Source organism: Corvus kubaryi, unplaced genomic scaffold (genome assembly GCF_017639235.1).
Source record: "Corvus kubaryi isolate FWS band 111438036 unplaced genomic scaffold, C.kubaryi_AGA036_p1.0 37391, whole genome shotgun sequence".
In the NCBI taxonomy this organism is placed as follows: Eukaryota; Metazoa; Chordata; class Aves; order Passeriformes; family Corvidae; genus Corvus; species Corvus kubaryi.
The window spans coordinates 10,658,986-10,678,856 of record NW_024581130.1 but is presented as its reverse complement, the minus strand read 5'-3'; the positions used below and the strand labels follow the sequence as shown (position 1 = coordinate 10,678,856).

Sequence of the window (19,871 nt, the reverse complement as noted above, 5' to 3'; positions counted from 1 at the left end):
CATGGGGGCACCCTCGTGGGGGATTTATGGCAAGAGCCCATGAGAGTGTTGGGATGGTGTTCCCCATGCCCTTGTGGCACAAGATGTCCCACAGGCACTGCTTTTGCAGAGCTCGGAGTTTTTGGTGTTTCCCCCGGCAGGGGCGCGCGGCGCCAGGTGACTTCTCCAGGGCGTTGACCACCATTAACCTGCCGAAACACCTTCATTAACATCTGAAACGTGAGGTGGACCCTCCGGCCAGGCTGCTCCAGGGGGGTTGGAACCAGCTCAGCAAAAAAAAGCCTGGGAAAAACCTTTGGCCCAGGTCTGCAGGTGCTGATCCGAGCAGGAGCACGCGGGAACAGGGGACCTCAGGGGTCCCCCAGCATGGCAGGCCCATCAGAAGATGGGGTGCCACATGAGGAAGAGCTTTTGGGAAGCAAGCACGGGAGGAGATTTGGGGACATGATACCTGCCAGGTGACAACACACTGGGCATGTCACAGGCTCGCTTTGGAGATGGAGGTAACTCCCACACCCCGTGCTTGGCGCTGCTGTCACAGTGCTCCCACTTCTGCTCCCGCTGTCCCCAACGTCCCCCCCACCACCCCAACCCACCCCTGTGCCGCACAGGTCCTGGTGCAGCACCCGCAGCCGGGGGTCCGACTTGGGGTGACCACGGTGACCCCATGCTGTGGTTTGGGGTGTCACACCCTGGCCGTGCCACCTTACCTGCATCAAGGTGCGCAGGGACTCCACGTAGGACTGCTCGGTGTCCAGCAGCGTCATGATGACGTGTTTCCTCATGTCCTGCCCGGGGAAAAAGACACACGAGTGTTTTGGGGTGACCCGGGGCGGGGGAGCTGCGTGCCGGGGGTCGGGGCCGGCACCGGGGCTGGCTGGGAAGGCTGAACACCGGAGGAGCCCGGCTGGCGTCCAGCTCCCCTGCGCTCCCTCTCCACCCCGATGGAGGAATCCGGGAGGATTAGGAAGTACATGACACCGAGCGCACAGACGCCTGGTTTCCTCCGCGGCCGCGTCAGGAGCCCGCCCTGGAGCTCACAGCCCTACATGGGTCGGTCCCGGAGCCCTCTGGCTCTCCTGCGGCTCCGCTCCGAGCGGACCCGTAGGAATTCGCCTCCTGCCCAGCACCCCGGGCACCCTGGAGCTGGGCTGTGGCCCCACGGGAGGCGGATTGATGGGGTGGTGGGGGGCACGGGGAGGTGGCAGTGTGGGATGGCCCGCCGGCCTTGGGAAGCGGGTGGATCGGGGTCTTCTTGGCCATGGGGCTCAGAGACCCCCCCTTGAGTGCACCCCCTGCAGCTCAGCCTGGGGGCCCAGTGCTCCAGAGCCCAGGGCGTGAAACACCCCAAAAGTTTTGGCTGTGAGATGTTCCAAAGGCTCTGAGTGCAGAGACACCTCAGAAGTTCTGGGTGCGAGATGCCTTAAGGTCTCTGGGTGTGAGACACCCCAAGAGATTTTGGTGAGAGATGCCCCAAGAGCCCTGGGCCCCAAAGGTTTTGGATGCAAAAGTGCTCCAGAGGTGCAGTGATACCCCAAAAGTTTTGTGTTTGGATACACTCCAGAGATTCTGGGTGCAGAGACACCCCAAAGGTTTTGCATGTGAAGGTGCTCCGAGAGATGCCGGGTGCAGAGAAATCCCAAAAGCTTTTGGTGCAGGGATGCTCCAAGTGCCTGGGGGGCACAGATACCCCAAAAGTTTTGCATGTGTAGAATCTCCAAGACCCTGGATGTGAGACACCCCAAATGTCCTCAATCTTGTGGGATGAGCCCCTGTCCCCTGGACACATGGGGCTGTGTCCTCCCCAGTGGGGACACGTGAGCGGTGAAGCTGCTCTGCAGCCACAGGAAGAAGTCTGAGCCTAACCATCCTCACTGTGGAGAGAGGCCACCATGTCCCTGGTGGCCCCCAGGGAGCAATGGGGAGCAATCCTGGCCACATCCTGCTCAGTGCTCGAGGACAGAGCCGTGCCTCAGTTTCCCTGCTCCCCAGCAGGCTGATGATGGAGTCAAGCATGCAGGAAATCGTTGTCTAGAGCCAAATATTGGTGACAGGTCCAAGTCTCTCCAGGGAATCAGGAAACCATGGTGATACTGGAGTCCTCGGGGACACCAGCTGAGACCTCCCCACTTGGTTAGAAGGTTTAGAGACACTCACTGCCGGATCAATGTTGCAAGTATGGGATGAAGGGCACTCGCCGGAGGATGGAGCTTAGGGGTACCTGACCCTTCACCTTGCCTCAGTTTCCCCAGCCCTCGCCCAGCCTGTAGTTCCCTACTGCTCCTGTTTTTTCCTGGAGCCGTCCCAGCTCAGGACCGAAGCAAAGGGTCAGACCCAGGAGCTGAACAGGCTCAGCACCACACACTGCACCAGCAGCTGAGGGGTTTGCAGCAGTGGGGAGATGCAGGATGAGGCCCAGCTGTTGGCAAGGGGATTTGTTCCACCGTTACAGCACCAGTATTATCCCGGCAAGGGAAAATTCCCACTGGGATGAGCAGGAGCTGGGGATAAGGCACCATCCCAGCAGGGCAAAGCGATCCGTGGGCAAAGGCAGGATGTGTCCCACTGCATTCCCTATCCCAGCAAAGCCTCTCCGCTGGGGGGCTGAAAATGCTTCACTATCCATCTGCTCTCCCTGGGGACGCCCCCGCCTCACCCCGGCCTCATCCTGCCGCCCCCGAGGTGCTCAGCACCCTCGGGATCAGCCCCTGCCGCCATGGGAATTGGGGTATTTCCCATCAGCCGACGCCTCCGCGGTGTAAATCAGCACTGGGGGGGCGGTGGCAGCGATGGCTCCAGCCCCCCCATCACCCTCTCCGGGCGGGAGCAACCCCCTCCCCGCAATCCAGAGAATCCCGGGGGTGTCGAGCTGAGGATGAGGATGGAGGCACCGTTGCCACGGCAATCGCGATCCAGACCCCACAGGTGCCGGGTTCTGCACACGTGTCCAAACATGACGCATCCATGCACCCCTACCTCACCCCCGCATCCCACCGGTCCCCCCCCCTCCGTCCCCGGGACCCCTTCTGCCATCACCTCGGTGCCACCGCGGCTGCCGCAGCCCTTCTCCGGCAGCTCCTCGGCCGCCCCGCTGAGCCCGGAGGTGGCGAAGGCCGCGTCGATGCCGTCCCCGATGTCTCGCATGTCCTCCAGCGCGATGGTGAACTGCGCCAGAGTCCTCACCATCTGCAGCATGCGGGTCCCGAGGGTCGGTCCGTCCCACGCGGCCCAAGGAATCGCACCGAAATTCCCTCTCTATCGCTCTATCTCTAACCCCAGGTGTCCGCCCGAGCCGGAACGCTGCGCCGGGATGCGGCGGGGAGGGGAATAAAAGCGAGGCGCTATTTATATCGCCGGGGTTCGGTGTGGATGTGGAACTACGGGGATGTATAAAAAGCCCTCCCGCAGAGCGGCTGCGGGGTGCGAGGCTGCGCCTGCGTCCGTGGCGACGCGAGGGTCCCCGGGCCCGGAGCTGCCCAGGCACGGGCGGGAGGCAGCGGTGGGAGCGCGGGAGGCAGAGCCGTGCCCACACAGACACGCGCGGATGCGGGCAGGGCCGGATCCTGCCGGGGGATGCTGCTGGAAGGGCTTTGCCCAGGGAGGACGGTGGGGGTGGGGTGGGGGGAGCTGATGCTTTCTTGGGGCGTGTGATTTTTGGGGAGGGCGGGATGCGCGGATGGTGTTGGGGTGCTTAGCATCCTTAGGGACTCCACCCTTGCCAATATCCCCCTCCCTGACCTTGCAGCCAGGGAAACTGAGGCAGACCCCCTTTTCCCCGCGGCATCATCACCTCAGCACCCACATCCCTGCTGGCCGGGTGATGCATCCTGCCCAGATATGTTTGTAACGCTCCCCTACTGCTTCGTTAATTAAATCTAATTAGCCGCTCACCCTGTTTCCACAGCAACGGCGTGCAGCAGGGCTGCATCCTCCCGTTGCAGCCAGTAAATTTCCTCTTGGAAATGAGGATGATGAGCATCCCACCCCGGCAAGGGTGCGTGGCAGAGAACAGACCACTCGGGGCATGTAATGAGAGCTGCAGCAGCCGTCAGTGCACGCAGGGATCAGGGAAGAGGGACAGCTAATTGCCACCAGGTAAGGATGCTGTTTGCAAGGCAGCAGCTCCTGCAACTGCAGTGCCCTGGTCACCCCAGCTGTTGGAATGCTGGGTTGATTTGGTTTGCAATCCCAGATCTGTTTGGATTGCAGTCCTGAGCTCTTCTGGGATCCAATCCCAGACCCATTTCTGATGTAATCTCAGATTCCTTTAGGCTGCCATCCTAGAACCATTTTTGTTGCAAGCTTGGATCCATCTGCATTGCAAACCCAGAGCCATCAGGATTGAAATCCCGGGCTGTTCTGAGTTCCAATCCCAGATCCATTTTGGTGGTAATCCCAGACACATTTGGGCTGCAATCCCAAACCCATCTCAGTTGCAATCCTGGGCATATCTGCATTGCAATCCAGGATCCATCAAGGATACAACCCTAGAATCCCATTGCAAACCTGCTTCTGTTGCAATCCCTGTTTTATTTGGGGTCCAATTCCAGAACATAATGGGTTGCAAATCTAGGTCCATCTGCATTCCAATTCCAGACCCTTCTGTGTGCAATCCTGGGTGCTTCTGAGTTGTAATCCCAAACCCACCTGGTTTGCAATCCCAGATCCACCTGGATTGCAAATCCAGGCCCAACTGGACTGCAACACTCGGGGTTGCGATCCCAGACCCACTTGGTTTGCAATCCTGGGCCCATCTGTGTTCGAATCCTGGGCCCATTTGGGTTCGAAACCCAGACCCATCCGGCTGTAATCCCAAACCCATTCCTTTGCAATTCCAGACCCATCTGGGTTACAATCACAGACCCACCCGGGATTCAAACCTGGGTGCAGCCGCACTGCAATCCCCAATCCACCTGTGCTGCAATCCCAATCCCATTCCTTTTGCAATCCCAACCCCATTCCTGTTGCAATCTTAGACCCAACATGGAAGCAAACCTGAGTCCATCTGCATTACAATGCCAGATCCATTTGGGCTGCAATCCCAGAACCATTCCTGTTGGAATCCTGGACCCATCTGGGGCGCAGTTTTGGACCCGTTAGGGCTGTAACCCCAGATCCATCTGGGTTGCAATCTCAACCCCATTCCTGCGGCAATCCCGGACCCATCAGGAACGGAAACCTGGGTGCATCTGCATTGCAATCCCCAATCCCTCTGGTTTGCAATCGCAATCCCATTCCCCTGGCAATCCCAGCCCCATTCCTGCTGCGGTCCCTGCCCCGGTTCAGCCCCGGCGCTGCCGCGCCGCTGCCGCCGTGACGCGGCGGCTCCGCCCGCAGCAACGCCCCCGAGCCCTCCCCCGGGACCGCCTGTCCCCGGGGCGATCCCTCCATGCCGGGAGGGCCCTTCCTACTCCCTGAACGCCACCCTTGGCTTGCCTCAATCCCTTCATCCAGCCCAGCATCTCCCCGCGGGAGCACTGCAAGGAGATTCTCCGGTGTCTGCTGGAGAGGTTGAGCTTTCCTCCCATGGGTTCGGAATTCCCCCTCAAAGCCACCCAGTCGCTCGAGATGTGGCACGGGAGGGAGGATGGCTGGAGAAGGGTTAAGCCCGTCCTGCCTGGCGCAGGGCAGAAGAAGCCGGGCCGAATCCCGCTGTGCTTTCGGGGGCCCGGTGGGGGTCACCTCTCCATCACCCAGGGAAGCAAACTCCGGAGCGCTGCCGGCCAGCCGAGCCCGGACCCCCCTGCAAGCGGCCCGCAGCCCACAGGAAATTCCTGGGAGTGTTTGGCCACTCCAACAGCGCTGCCTATTTTTAGGGCTGTCTAAAATATGAGCCGGTTATTTTTAGCAGCGCGGCTCTTTGTAAACACCTTTAGATTTCCTTTCGGACCAGCCCCTGTTGTTTTTTTTCCCGACCTGGGTGTTTCCTCCCCCAAAACCCCAAACCCTCCTGGGAAGAGCATGCCAGTTCCTTGGGATGGAGCCAAGGGACTCATCCCCCATCCCAAAGGCTTGTGCCAGCGTGGCAAAATGCTCCTGAAAACCTAAAGATGGAGTGGATCCGGCACTGGCAGTTTGGGGGTGATTCAGCAGCACCCCAAACCTGGGATGGGGGGCCAAGGAAAGGGCTTTTCCCCCAGCTTTCCATCTGACACTGGAAATACAACCCTGAAGAAGGATGGGAACTGTCCCATCTTGATTTATTTTATTTTTTAATTAGGCTCAGGGTGCAACTCCACCGTTTTGCTTTCCCCTGCACAGGAATATCGATGCAGGAGGAGTTTGAGCATCCCCAGGGATTTTCAAACATCCTAAAATATTTGGAAAAGGCCATGGCATATTGTGTCCTGCCTCCACCCCCGCGAACAAAGAGGCATCGATGGAGGAAAGTCCTAAACCACCCATTTTTTAAACAAACAAAGGCCAGAGGGAGAGCAGGAATGTACATTCCATGAGGAATCACAGCTCCTGATGAGAGATTCTCTAGGGTGTCACAGTAGGGTTGTGCGCGGAGCTACCCGAATTTCGGCACCTCCTTGAAACCACCATTCCCAGTTTGAAAGAATCCGGAATTTCTGCACCTTTTCTTTCCCCGTATGCTTGTTCCTAGGGTAGGTCCCACTAGAGGGAGCTGGGACATAGTGGGAGCCACTGGTCCACGGGGACAGCGCATGGTGAATTCCCAAGTTTAACAATTTTAACACATCCTCAGCTCTATTTCTACCAAAACCCTGGAAAGCAAAGGCTTGGAAATAAACTGGACCTGCTTCCATCCATCCCAATGCAATGAGCAAACACCTGTGCAACAAACAGCATCATCCTGGCACGTAAAACTTCCTCGTGCAGCCAGAAAAGCCCCTGGCTGGCACCATCTCCCAAAAGAGGATGATGCTATTCCATCCAATCCCATATTTCCTCAATCGCTCAGCCTCTGGCAGGAAACCACTTGGGGAAAAAATCACATTCTGTCCTCTTGGGATGTATTAAAGCAGGAGGTTTGACTGGGTTTTGTAGGGCTTGCAGACCCGAGCAGCCTTTCCCTTGGGATCAGTGATGCTCTGCCCTATGTCCCACACGTGCCACATGGACGGGGGACGGCAGCCACCAAGGAGAGGATCGGCCACTGCCATCCCTGGTACCAACCACCTCCATTCCATGGCACCAGTCACCTTTTGGGGCATGTCAGCCCATCCCTGGGTGCCACTGACCTCCACCCCTGGGCATCAGTCACTGGCACCGCTGGGTACCGGCCACTGCCATCCCTGAGCACAAGCCACCTTCTTTTCCTCCACCACCTCATCCCTGGCTTCCAATCTCTCCCTCCCTGCTACCAGCCTCTCATCTCTGAATAACAGTTCACTCATCCCTGGGACCACCAGGTCCTGGGGAAGCCACTCCCATGGGAACAGGAGGACCTGTGGCACAGAGGAGGGGCCGTGCCTGAGCCTGCCCGACGCCACACGGAATCACATCCGGGGCTGCATTCCCTCCCTGCCCAGCCTCTCCCTGCTCTCCCACGGGTAAGGAGAGTCCGAGCTGCTCTCCAAAGAGTAACTTCTTGAAAGGAAATAAGAGCATAAATCAGCAGCTCTGATTCAGCCCTGCTTCAGTTACTAATAATATTCCTGTGTTTATTCGCAGGCCCGGGGCTGGAGATGTTTGCTTTTCCCTCGGCCGTGGTTTTTCCCAGGCTCCCAGCTCACAGAGGAGCATTGATTTGGTCAGGGATGCTCCCATGGAGAAACCCAGCAGCAACACCGCCTCCGGGATGGGCACGAAGAGGAGGAGGAGGAGGAGGAGGAGGAGGAGGAGGAGGAGGAGGAGGAGGAGGAGGAGGAGCAGGAGCAGGAGCAGGAGCAGGAGCAGGAGCAGGAGGAGCAGGAGCAGGAGGAGCAGGAGCAGGAGCAGGAGCAGGAGCAGGAGGAGCAGGGCAGCTTCAGCCCCAGTGCACGGGAATTCAGTTGTTTTCCCTTCTTGGACTTCTCGGCTGCGGTGATTCATCCCGGGAGGACACGGCCTGGCTGCCATTCTGCTTTTAAAGTGTGAGAAAAAAAGGGAAATAAAAAATAAAGGAGTTGGGGCAATTTTTCCAGGGCAGGGCAGAAGGATGCTGGGCATCCCTGTGCTGTCCAGCAGGAGCGGTGCCAGTGGGATGGGGAGTGGGGAGAAGGTAGGAGACTCATTTCCCAGAGCAACAAAAATTCCTCCTCTAAATGCACAGTGAGGCTTTTCCCGTGGGATTTTCACTTGAAATCGGGGTTTGCACCACGAGCACTGCTGAGGGTGAGGAGTCCCCCCCCTGCCAAAATTCGAGGCTCAGGATTGTGCCGGTGCATCTCCTACATCCGCCCTGCACTGCTGGCAGCATCCCATGGATCCCCCTCACTCCATGCCCCCCTTGCCACCCGATCGGAGATGCTCACCCCAATTTAACCCTCCCTGATTTCCATCCATCCCCTGGCACGTTTGCAGAGCCCTTGCAAAACCAGTGGTCCAGGGCAGAGCTGGGGGCTTGTGGCCCCCCGTTTGCTGCCAGCCCTTGCCGAGTTCTGGAGCAACTTTCACCAAATATGGAAGGTTTTTTTTGCCTCCGGTTTTCGGCACGCAGGCCACGGCCCAAGAGCGCAGCTTTCCAGATGCTGAGGTCAGCCCAGCTCCTCTTCCCTCCCCCTGCTCCTTCCCTGCTGCCTCCCAGTGGGCTTGGCCCTGCACCCACCGGGACAGGAGTAAATTCCACCCCCTCAACTCACTGGAATCCCTGGATCCCCCACCAGCATCCTCTGCTGCTGGCACAAGCCTCACCCCGCATCCCACTGCACCCCAAAAGCAACAGTTATTAGGATTTTGGGGGACAGGGAAGCCAGGGAGAAGGGTGCCCGATGCTCGCACCCCTGGGCATCACTCCTGGATGCCAGCCTGGCACAAGTGGCAGGTGGAGGTGCCCCAGCTGCCTGGTGGAATGGGGCCAGAGGCCTTGGGATAGCCAGGAGGGAGCCAGCCTGGCATGCAGGGAGTGATGGGCACCGGGAGGTTTTTGGTACCCAGGAGCTGATGGGGATCCAGGTCTCCACATGGAGCCAGAATTCCAAGCGCACCTGAAGCCAAGAGGTATCCGGGAGTCAAAGGGCACCCCAGAGATGATGGATGCTCAGAAGCTGATGGTTGCTCAGGAGCTACCCTGGGGTCTGTGGGCACCCAGAAGCCAGCGGGGACTCCCTGGGTACCCAGGAGCTGATGGACGCCCAGGATCCAAAAGAGACTCTGGGCACCCATGAATGCACAAGCACAAAGGAGCTGAAGGACACCCAGGAGCCAACAGACACTCACAAACCTGTGGGCATCCAAAGTCCATGGGCACCCAGGAACTGATGGATGGCCAGCATCCAACAGGTACCCAGGAGTCCATGGGCACCCAGAGGGGATGGGGATGCAGGAGCTGCTGGATTTCTAGGATCCAACAGATGTCAGGAGTCCGTGGAGCACCCAGGAGCTGATGGATACCCAGGAGCTGATGGAGGAGGTAGGAGCCCTGAACATCCCATTCCATGCCCCTGCCAGGACTTCTCCCATCCCTCCTGCCTGGATCCATGTCCAGCAGCAGCTGAGGTACAACCACCAGCCTTCACCCAGCTGTGCCCCACAGACTCCCGGTGCCTGATGCTCCGTGGGTCCCCTCAGCCGGCTGCAAGTGGGACAGCAGGGATCTGGGGAGGGGGGGGGACCACAGACCTCGCCAGGAACGCCCACAGCCCACGTCACGTCACAGTCAAGGCGAGAGGTGACAGCTTCCCTGCCCTGTCAGGGTCACGGCGGCACCCTGGGGTGGGGGGCAGGGGGTGGAACAGGGGGGGTTCAGCATCCACTGACCTGCGCCAGGTTCGGTCGATCAAGGGACGAGTTGCCTCTCCGCTCACCGAGGCTCTGAGCCATCTACATCCCATCTCACCAGGGTTTTGGGCAACCCAAAAGAAATCAAAAGGACCAGACCTGATCCCCTACCGCTAGCGACGGTGTTTCTGCCGAGGGGTCAGGATGAAACTCTTCCAAAAAAAAAAAAGCAAGAAGAAGGATGCCAAATCAGGGCAGGCCGACAAGTCTGCTGCTACTCCAGCTAAAAAAAGCAGGAAACCATATCCCAGGCTCGGAGATGCCAATCTTCCCATGCAAACAACTCCCTTTTTGTTTTTTTTGGAGAGTATTGGAGGGCTCGGGAACAGGCAGTCACAAATAGCAACTCCACGGCACCACCAAGGAAACCTTCTCCAGCCCCAGGGACCATGCAGGGATGCTGGTGGCCCCACAGCAGGATGGTGGCTTCTCCAAGGGGACCTGGTGGTGGCTGTCCCCTCACTGGGACAGTGACTCCTCCAGAGGAAACCTGGTGGGGGATCCTACCACAGGTGTCCTTTTCCCAGCACATCCATGCAGGGATGTCCTGGTGGGGTTCATGGGTGTCCTGGATGTCACTGGTGGGGTGGAAGGTGGTGGTGGTCATCTCCTGGTTCCCAGAAAGGGACATGCCCAGGGTCTCCGGGACAATGCAGGACATGGGGGTCACACAAGCCCAACATTTGCTTCCATCAGTCCTGCCACCGCTGGGGTTAAAGGGATTCAACTCGAAATACCCTACACAAGGTACAGGGGAGCACCAGGCTTGGGGACAGCCCCCAGCTGCACCCAGGAATGGTGGTCAGGAGGGCAGGAACTGGGCAGACTGGGACCAGCCTCCTGTCCCCCGGAAGCTGAGCAGCTCCAAAGGGAATTTGCACAAAGAGTGAGTTACTGGAATATTTTTACCCAGATGCTGATTTTCATTCTTCCTCCCATTGGCCGGGCCACAGTTCCCAAAGAACCAAAAGCAAACATACTATTTTTAGAGAAGAGTTCATTTACTGGAGCCATTCCCTTTGAAATTCCTCCCTCATCCTCTCCATGGAAACCAAGGGAGTCCAGAGAAACAGCCCCACCGGGATCAACCATCAGAGCTTTAAAAAGAGCCACGTTGAGGGAGAGGGGGTTGGAAGTGGCTGATTTTCCTTCACTGGACACATCCTGGCCTGGAGGCACCATGGTGGAAATGGCAACGGCTCCGTTTTATGGGCTCTGTCTGTGCAAGCCGCGCTCGATGCCTTCAGGAGGAGCCATCCTGGCAGATGGACCATGTTCTCTTGGAAAACCATGCCTGGATAGCATGTGGGGACTGTTGTCTCGGAGGGGTGGTGGGAATGGGTGGAGGGGGATGGCTGGATGGCAGCATGGACATGGATGGAGGCTGATGGAGATGGGTGGAGATGGATGGAGATGGATGGATGGACGGATGGATAGGAGGATGGATGGGAGGATGGATGGATGGATGCATGGATGGATGGATGGATGGATGGGAGGATGGGAGTCTCTTTCCCTGTTTTCCAGCGCATGGCATGAGAGAAGAGGAAACTGTACTGGCCAAACCCCAGGGCTACCTTGCTGCACCTTCCCTTCATGTGAGGGCACCTCCTTCTCCATCCTGGATTTAGAAGAAGTCCCTGCTGCAGCTCTGAAGCTGTGGGATGCCCCACGGGACCTGCTGTGACCAGGTGAGGGAGCTCAGCAATGAACTCACAGCAAGGGGAGACCCCAGCACATTGCCTCTCTGGACACTCCCATCCCACAGGGATCAATATCCAGGGGAAATCTCCCACTTCAGAAATATCCCTGGGAAAGGCTCTAAATGAGAGAATCACAGAATCACAGAATGGTTTGGACCAGATGGCACCTTAAGTTCATCTTGTTCCAGCCCCCTACCATGGGCAGGGACACCTCCCACTAGAACAGGTTGCTCCAAGGCCCATCCAGTCTGGCCTTGAACACTTCCAAGGATCCCACAGCCCTTGCAATGACGGATTAAGGCTGCAGGAAAAAGCCCTGGGAAGCTTTGAGCTTCCATCCCAGCTGGGTTTGGCAGGAGGTTACCTGGAGGTTACACCTCAGAGAGACCGACCTGCTGCTTCCCTGGCAAGAGCAGATGGAAGAACCAGGCCACCTCCTCCCAGAGGCTTTGGGGGCATGTGATTTTCCATGGAAAAGCCCAGGCATCTGTGCACAGATGCAGGCAGGGTGCAGGCAGGCTGCCCAGGAATGCAGAGCAATGGGATGTACACCCATGGGATGTACAGCCTTGCTCCTTCCCTCTGCATCCAGCTGTGTGCAGTGGGAGCAGCACCTGGATCTATCCCTGCACCCCCGCACCTGGGATCTCCCCACACCAGGATACAGGTGGCACTACTGATCCCTGTTCCTCTGTGCCCGTGCAAACTGGCACCAGTGACCTCTTCATGCATTCCTGCACCTTTAGGCACCCTTGCACCAGCACCAGGGATCTCCCTGTGCATCCCTGGGAATATACCCCTGCACCAGGGATCTCCCTGTGCATCCCTGGGAATATACCCCTGCACCAGGACCTCTCCACACCCCCTGTATGTGTATCCCTGCACTCCAGGACTCCCTGTGCAGGGATGCCCACCCACACCAGCTCCAGGGAATTCTGTGGATGCACAAGCTCCAGAACCAGCCTCTCCCTGTGCACCCCTCCATGTCCACCCCAGCCCCAGGGAGCTCCCTGTGCATCCCAGATGCAGGACTGTGGGTCTCTCCACAGGCTGGAAGCTGAGCTCCTGCTGAGCCCATTCCAGCCTCCCACCCTCGCTGCAGATCCTGCCAAGAGCCTGACCTTTGGATCAGGCAGCTACAGGCCAAGGCCAGCCCCCAGCACCAGCTCAGCCCAGCGCTAACCCTGTCGCTCCAAGGCTGGATCCCGCCCCACACCACCATCACAGCCCTCAAAGGATGCACATCCCACATGGATCATCCCCTCTGGTGGAGCTTGCTGCCTAATTAATTAGAGGCTTTTAATTAAAGTGGGGAGACAAGGGACAAAGCAGCCCTGTTCAGAGCCCTGGCAGCGAGGAAGGGACAGGGCAAAAATGGGCAGAGTTGAGGGGATTTTGGCACCAGGGAAAGGAAGAGACAAAAATGGGCAGAGATAAGGGGATTTTGGCACTGGGGAAGAGTAAAAACTGGGCAGAGTTTAGGGGGACTTTGGCACCAGGGAAAGAAAAGAAGCAAAAATGGGCAGAGTTAAGTGAATTTTGGCACCAGGGAAGGAAAGAGTAAAAAAATGGGCAAAGATAAGGGATTTTGGAAGTGGGGAAAGAAAGAGACAAAATTGGGCAGAGTTGAGGGGATTTGGGCTGGGTCACCCCCCTGGACACGTTGTCTGGCCCTGTACCATTGATCCCAGGGTCAATCCATGCCACTGACAGGCAGCACCACCTGATTCCAGCCAACCTCTCCACACTCCATCCCACATCTCACCTCTCTGAAGGGCTGCCTGTGTGCCTCAGTCTCCTCCCACTCCAGCATTTTGCTGAGCACGGCGGATCCAGGGACGCAAAACTCGGGCAAACCATCGGAGCAGGGAGAGGAAAGCCAAGATTTGCCCATTCCCACCTTTCCCCTGCAGCTCCTTTAATTACAGACTTCCAGTAACACCAAAAAACGAGAACACTCCCAGCCACAGCCCCAAACCTGGTTTCTGTGGAGATTTACACAAAGAGAACGGAGGGAAACTAAGTTCAAAGATGACAAATTTAGGAATATATGGCCGGTGCACGGATCCGGCCTTTGAGCTGTCCCCACAGTGAGGAGGAGCTCCTGGAGGATGAGCTGGGAGGGAGGATGCTGGGGAGGAAAGGGGGTGGTTTACGCAAGCGTCCCTGGGAATGCGACCCCAGCATTTCCCTCCGGGATCCCCCTCCATCCCTGATGGCTTTTCCGGGGTGCGGCCGCCCCGCTCGGGGAGCAGCAGGTGGGGAAGGCAGCGGCCAGGGCGCCGGGGGCCGCGTTCCCACGACTCCCGTGCTCCCCAGAGGTGCTATATTTAAATCAATATTTTCCTGTTTAATCCAACTGCTGCTAAGTCAATAAACACAGCACGACAGCGAACATACCTAATTTTCCATCCCCAGACGGATTCAGCCATGGGGGGAAGAAAGATCCAAGTGGTTGCCAGTCTGGCATCCTGCTCATACTTTCGCTGAGCAGCAAATGGACCCCAAATCCATCCCAAATGCATCCTAAATGCATCCTGCCTTGGTGCTAGGCTTTGTGGGGCTGCACATGGGTGTACACACATGCTTGTGTGTGTTGCCCATTCCAGCAGCTTTTGGGATGCTGGAAGCAGGAAGAAGTCTTTATCTTGAGTTTTTGGGTTTTTTCTCCCACAGGATCTGCCAGAGCAGGACGTGCTGCTAATGACCCCTGAGGAATTAAAAGCCTCGTGCCCATCAACAGGCACAGTGTGAAGGAGTTCTGCACCCAGGATGGCTTGGTTGGCTCCAGCCCCATGGAGAATTGCTGGAAAGCGCCCAGGACAAACAGTGCTGCCCCCGAGGGAGAACAGCATGTTACCTCTCTGGGTGGGATGTGCCAGATGCACCTCTGCCAAAGCCACCACCAAACCATGGGAACTGGGAAAATACCCTGGGGGAATGATGCTGCAGGGACACTCAACCCCAAGAGAATATCCCAGTACAGTCAGCTGGAGATGGACACCAGGATGGACAGACCATCACATGATACGGTATGGATGCTCCCACCCCCCAAAATTCCCAAGTGGAGATGACCATTTCCCCACACAGACTCACAACCTTGCAATGCCGGCCCTTTCCATTGAGTTAGGGAGGGGAAAAAAATCTAAAAGTAAAAAATAAAGCTTATTTCTTCTCTGCTGCTCAGGGAGCACATAAATCCCTGTTCCCAGCCAGCCATCCCAGTGCCAAGTTACATCCGGTCCTCAGTGCTCTCACTTCGAATTAAAGCAACTCCCTTGCAGGGCTCGGTCCCCCTCCGCCCCCCCAGGCAAAGCTGGTGCCATCTGAAATAAAACATCCCAGCTCTTTACTATCTAGTAAATCAAAAGGAGAAATAAAAATCCTGGTTTCAGTTAGGATATGGCTGGAGCACAAAGAAATCCCAAGGCAGGAGAGAGATTTGAAGATACAGCTTTGGTGTTGCCCTTAAAAGGGAAAATTCGCACCCTCTTCCCCAGGGCCGGGGGGTTCAGGCAAGGTGAGGAGCAGCATCCTCAGGGTCTGCTTCCACAGGGGGGGCCCATCCACCTCGGGAGACGCTCGGCCAAACAGTTGGTAAAAACCCACCCAAAATCATCCCAAAGTTGGGATCAGACCAGGGCTGGGGGTGTATCGGGGTGTGGGGTCAGCAGAGCATCCCTGATACTGGGGCCATCAGGTACCGGCCCCAGGACACCACAGGGAGCTGCCTGAGTAAGAAATGTCTCTCCATAAATTATTAAAATAAACCATATATTATATAAACTAAGCATATTAATTATTTAGAAATGCCACTGGGTGCACAGCCTCATCTTGGGGACCTGCCAACATCCCCAAGGTGGCACCAGCCAAAGCTCCAGGAGGTTCCTCATTAACCCATTTTAATTATAATGCTCGATGGTTCCATAGCACATCTCAGCCCAAGATGAGAGAAGACAAAAAACTGTACCTAAACTGGTCCATCAGGCAAAAACTGCTGCCAAACTCACCCCAAATTCACCCAAAACATCCCCAAGGATGTTTCACACAGTGGCCAAGAGCTCCCTGTTCTCAGCCACCAATGGTTGTTGCCTGGCAGTAGGGACAACAACGGGAGAAGGAGCTGGATGGCGAGCAGAAACCCCTGGAGAACATCTTGAGGGGAATACTGCTGCAGGGATGAAGGATTCCAAGAGAATAACCTGGGGGAATGATGCTGTGGGGATGCCAGAGCCCAGAACATCCTGGGAGTGATGATGCTGCAGGGATGCTGGATCCCAAGAGAATATCTTGTGAGGAGGATGCCAGACCCCAAGAGAACATCCTGGAGGGAAGATGCTGCAGGGATCTGGATTTTTGGAGGATCCAAAGAAAACCAGCCTTGCTCCATGTGGCTCTGCCCTGGCCAGCAAGGGTTACACAGCCGGGCTCAGCCTGGGGACTTCACGCTTGGCTGCCGGCAGCTGCTGGAAGGGAATGGTCCAGCCCATCCTCTTAAATCGGCATCAGAGCAGGGGGAGAGAGCCCTGCCAGCATCATTCCTGCGAGCTCTCCGCAGATCCCCCGCGGGAACGGGTATTTCTGGGCTTCTCCCAGAGCTATTAAAAGCCCCGTGGGTGCTGGCACTGCTGTGCCGCAGCAGGAGGTGATGCTTCCAAGCCCTTCCCGGCACAAACACCCGGAGTGATGGGAACCCGAGTTCGTGTTCAAACAACGGCCAAGGGGCCAGCAATGCCAAAAACCCATCCCAGGAAAGATCCCAAAGCACGCAAGTGTGCTTCAGGGTGAGCAGAGCACCTTCACATCCCCCAGCCTGCACCAATTCTTCCCCACACAGGATCAAACTTGTACCTATCGATCAAATATTCAGTGCCTGCACAAAAATGTTTCCCCCCCTTTTCCCACCCACCAGCACAGCAATGCTCATGATCCCAAGCGGAGGGATGGCAGTTTTTTTTGGGGGGAAAAGGCAGATTTGCTTGATAAGGGGTATAACATGAGGAATCCCAAGCAGGAGGATTGTTTAAGCCTTCCCAGCCAAGGAAAAGGCAATTTTTGGTTCAGCATCTCAGAGATGGTCAATTTACCAGGACCTTATATAGAGAGATGCTATATGTAAACATAAAATGATATATATATATTTATAAAACCCTCTTCCACCAAATTTTGGCATTATTTAACCTGAAAACTTCTTTTTTCCCATCCAAAAATTGCTTTTTTATCAGGGAGGTTGCTCCAACAAACAAGAGCTCATCCCTTGGGGACCACCAGAAAGGGCTGGGAGGGCTCTTGGCCATCCAGCAGTGCCTCCGCAGATGGGAATCTGTCCACCACAAGGGACACACGACAGGCCCCCAAGGCCACCAATGCTTTAGATGGGTCACGTACCCTGTGAAACAAAGGTGCTTTTAGGATGGATGGGCACTTACCACCTGTGGCTTGGTCCTGGGGCCGTGTTCATCGGGCAGCCGCGAGCACCGGGGCAGCCGGGGCGGTGGGGCAGAGGGTGGCGAGCAGGGTCCATCCCCAGGACTGGGGGACGTGTCACCTGAGTTGAGGGCCAGCATGTACCGCTTGGTGACATCCTCCAGCGAAGGAGGCTGGAGGGTCGGGAAGGATTTTCCAGGTGAGCGGCCGGCAGCCGGCGCAGGGAGGTGGCCGTGGTGGCCGGAGGGGACAAGTGCCTCGGGGACGGTGATGGGGACAAAGGTGGCAGGCTCGCTGGTGTGACGGACGTGCTTGGTGGCCAGGCGGCTCTTGGCGAGGACGGCGGGCGCCGGGGGCGGTTGGTTCTCCTGGTGTGCCGCGCGGTTGGAGCGCTTCTTGGAGCTGCGGCGGGCGATGCGAGGGGACAGCACGTCAGCCAGCTTGGGGTCAAAGCCATAGCCGCGGCCGGTGCCCGGCGCTGCCGGCTGTGCCGAGAGGATGGGCTCGCTGCTGGACGGGGGGATGCTGGGCTCCAGCTCGCTGATGGCCTCGCCGGGACCCTCGAAGGCGCCGGCCGCCAGTTCGCCGCGGCGGCTGGGGTCGCTCAGCGACTTCTTCTTGATGGTCTTGCCATTGGCCTTGTCATCGCCCAGCTTGGCCATGGCGCCGGGCTGGCTGACAATGGTGCGGATGAGGCTGCTGTAGTCCCGGGGCCCATCGCTGCCCAGGGACAGGTCGCTGCCCGCGCTGCCCGCGCTGCCCGCGCTGGCGGCGGGCTGGGGGATGCCCGCCTTGGCGCTCAGCGAGCTCAGCAGGTTGCTGTCGACGGAGAAATTCTTCGCCTCCTCCGCCACCGAGCATCTCCGATGAGGCATGGGGTCACTGAGGGAGCGGTAGGGCTCAGTGCCACCCTCGCTGCCGCCCTCCATCCCATTGGCGCCCGCTGACGGGAACTTACGTCGGCGCCGCAGGCTGCCAGGGGTGCTCGGCGTCTCGGGTTTGCCAGCTGGAAGGTCTTCAACCGCTGCCGTCGGGTGAGCGGGCAGTGGCATTTCGGAGTCACCGGCTGCCAGTCCAGCACTGGGTAGCATCCAGGCGTCCACAGCTTCATGCAGGCCTTGGAAGGGGATCCCCATGGGCTCTGGCTCCGTGACGATGCCCTCGTCTGTCACGCTTGACTCATGACCCGACAGCTCCTCCACAGATTTACTGCAAGCGAGGTTCTCCTCTGACTCCACATCCTTCAAACACCGTGTGCTCTCCACCTGTCCCCGAAGGGTTGCGTCTGTCGTCCCTGTCGGTGCCACCACCTCAGCGCCCTCCGCACCTCCACTGTCCTTCTGTTCGGCAGGAAAGCCGTAGTCCTGCTGGGAACCCATCCTGCTGATCTTCTCAAACACTTGCCTCGCCTCCTGGATGTACTGGTCCTGGATGACCATGGGGAGAGGATCCTCGTCCCCCTGCTGTCCCCCACTCGGAGCCACCCGGTCCTGGCTGTCAGTAGAGGCCAGGAGGAGCTCGGAGGAGCTCTGCTTCATGGTGCTCTGTAGGAAAAGCCGCCGCGTCCCAGATTTTTCAGAGCAGGTGAAGGACTTGGCGCGACGTAAAGTGGCCGTTAGGTCCTTGAGCGTTGGCCGCTCGCCTGGTGCCCAGCGGTTTTGGGGATGAGTGGCACCGCAGCTGCCTGGGGAGGGGCTGGCAACGCTGGAGCATCCATCGGAGCCCACGTCAAGGCCGATCCTCACCCCTTTCTTCTTCACCTTCAGCTCTGAGAGGTCTGATTTGAGGAAGCTGAGGAGCGTCAGGGTCTCGGTGGCAATGTCGGGGTTGGACAAGGACTTGCGGTGCTTGGCCCGCTCCCCTTCCAGCGCTGGCTGGTGCAGGCTCTCGCTCCCATAGTCCGGTTTTGCCTTGGCCACGCTCTGGGGCAGCTTGGGGCGGACACGAACCCCCGGCTGTCCCCACGCCAGGCCATCGCTGGCCCCGAAACTGGGCGATCGATAGATACCATAACCTGCCTGGAGAGTCCGTCCTTGGTTGGGCCAACAGATCCCAAACTGCTCCTCTTCCTTCAGCGTCTCCGTGCTGGAATAACGACTGCTGCTGCGTGACCCGCCGGGGCTGCCGAAGGGCAGGATGTTCACCTTGGAGACGCGGGCCACCATGGGCAGCGGGTGGCGCGGGACCACCCTAGTGCAGCCTTCGGCCTCGGCATCGCCATCCGCCGTGCCCTCCTTCTTCTTCTTCCGTGCGGCGCGGGGCCGGTGGGCAGCGCTCTGCCCTTCGCCTTCGCTGCCCGATGAGGCGCGGGGAGAACGGGCCGCCGCCGCTTCATCGTCCCCGTTGGAGCGGGGTGATGGGGAGGAGGAGGGTGGTTGCGGTCGAGTCGAGTTATGCCAGGAATGCGGGCCGGGCTCCGGCGGAGCTCCGCGGGGAGAGCGGAGCGCCGGGTGCGGGACGCGGCTGCGGGGCGGAGGCGGCGGGGGAGCTCCGCGGGCGCTCCCGCCCCCACTCCCGCTCCCGTTCCCCATCCCATTCCCGGTCGGTCCCGTCGGCTGCCGGCAGCTTTCCCCGAAGAGTTTCCGCATCGCCGGGACGCTGGGCCAGCGCGGCGGCTCCGCGTTTAACCCCGGGCCCGGCGGCGACGGCGGCGGCGGCGGGGGCGGCGGTGGAGCCGGGGACGGCGGCTGAGCCCCGGCATGAACCGGGCCCGTCGGCTCCGGCTCGGTGAAACGAAGCGAAAGCTGCCGTACCGACGGGGCCAGGCTGCCAAAAGCCCGGCCCGGTTGCTGCTCCGCGATCGGCGCTGAAACTTTCCTACCCGGGAAGAAGAAGGAGGAGGAGGAGGAGGAGGAA

The 19,871-nt window shown here is 58.4% G+C and overlaps 1 protein-coding gene and 1 long non-coding RNA gene across 2 annotated transcripts in view; one reads left to right on the top strand and one right to left on the bottom strand.

Annotated features, from left to right (window-relative positions):
- The window catches only part of ARHGEF17 (Rho guanine nucleotide exchange factor 17), a 34,155-nt gene that overhangs the window by 8,899 nt on the left and 5,385 nt on the right, over positions 1-19,871 (bottom strand). Inside the window, exons 2-3 of the mRNA XM_042037898.1 lie at positions 17,018-19,869; positions 711-788 (exon numbers count right to left, since the gene is read on the bottom strand). Of these exons, the coding sequence (XP_041893832.1) occupies positions 711-788; positions 17,018-19,869 (2,930 nt within the window). The remainder of the gene's footprint in view (positions 1-710; positions 789-17,017; positions 19,870-19,871) is intronic.
- On the top strand, positions 7,907-15,374 carry LOC121669336. The gene is made up of 3 exons (XR_006017725.1): positions 7,907-9,520; positions 11,413-11,576; positions 14,265-15,374. It is a non-coding gene; the product is annotated as an uncharacterized LOC121669336 (long non-coding RNA).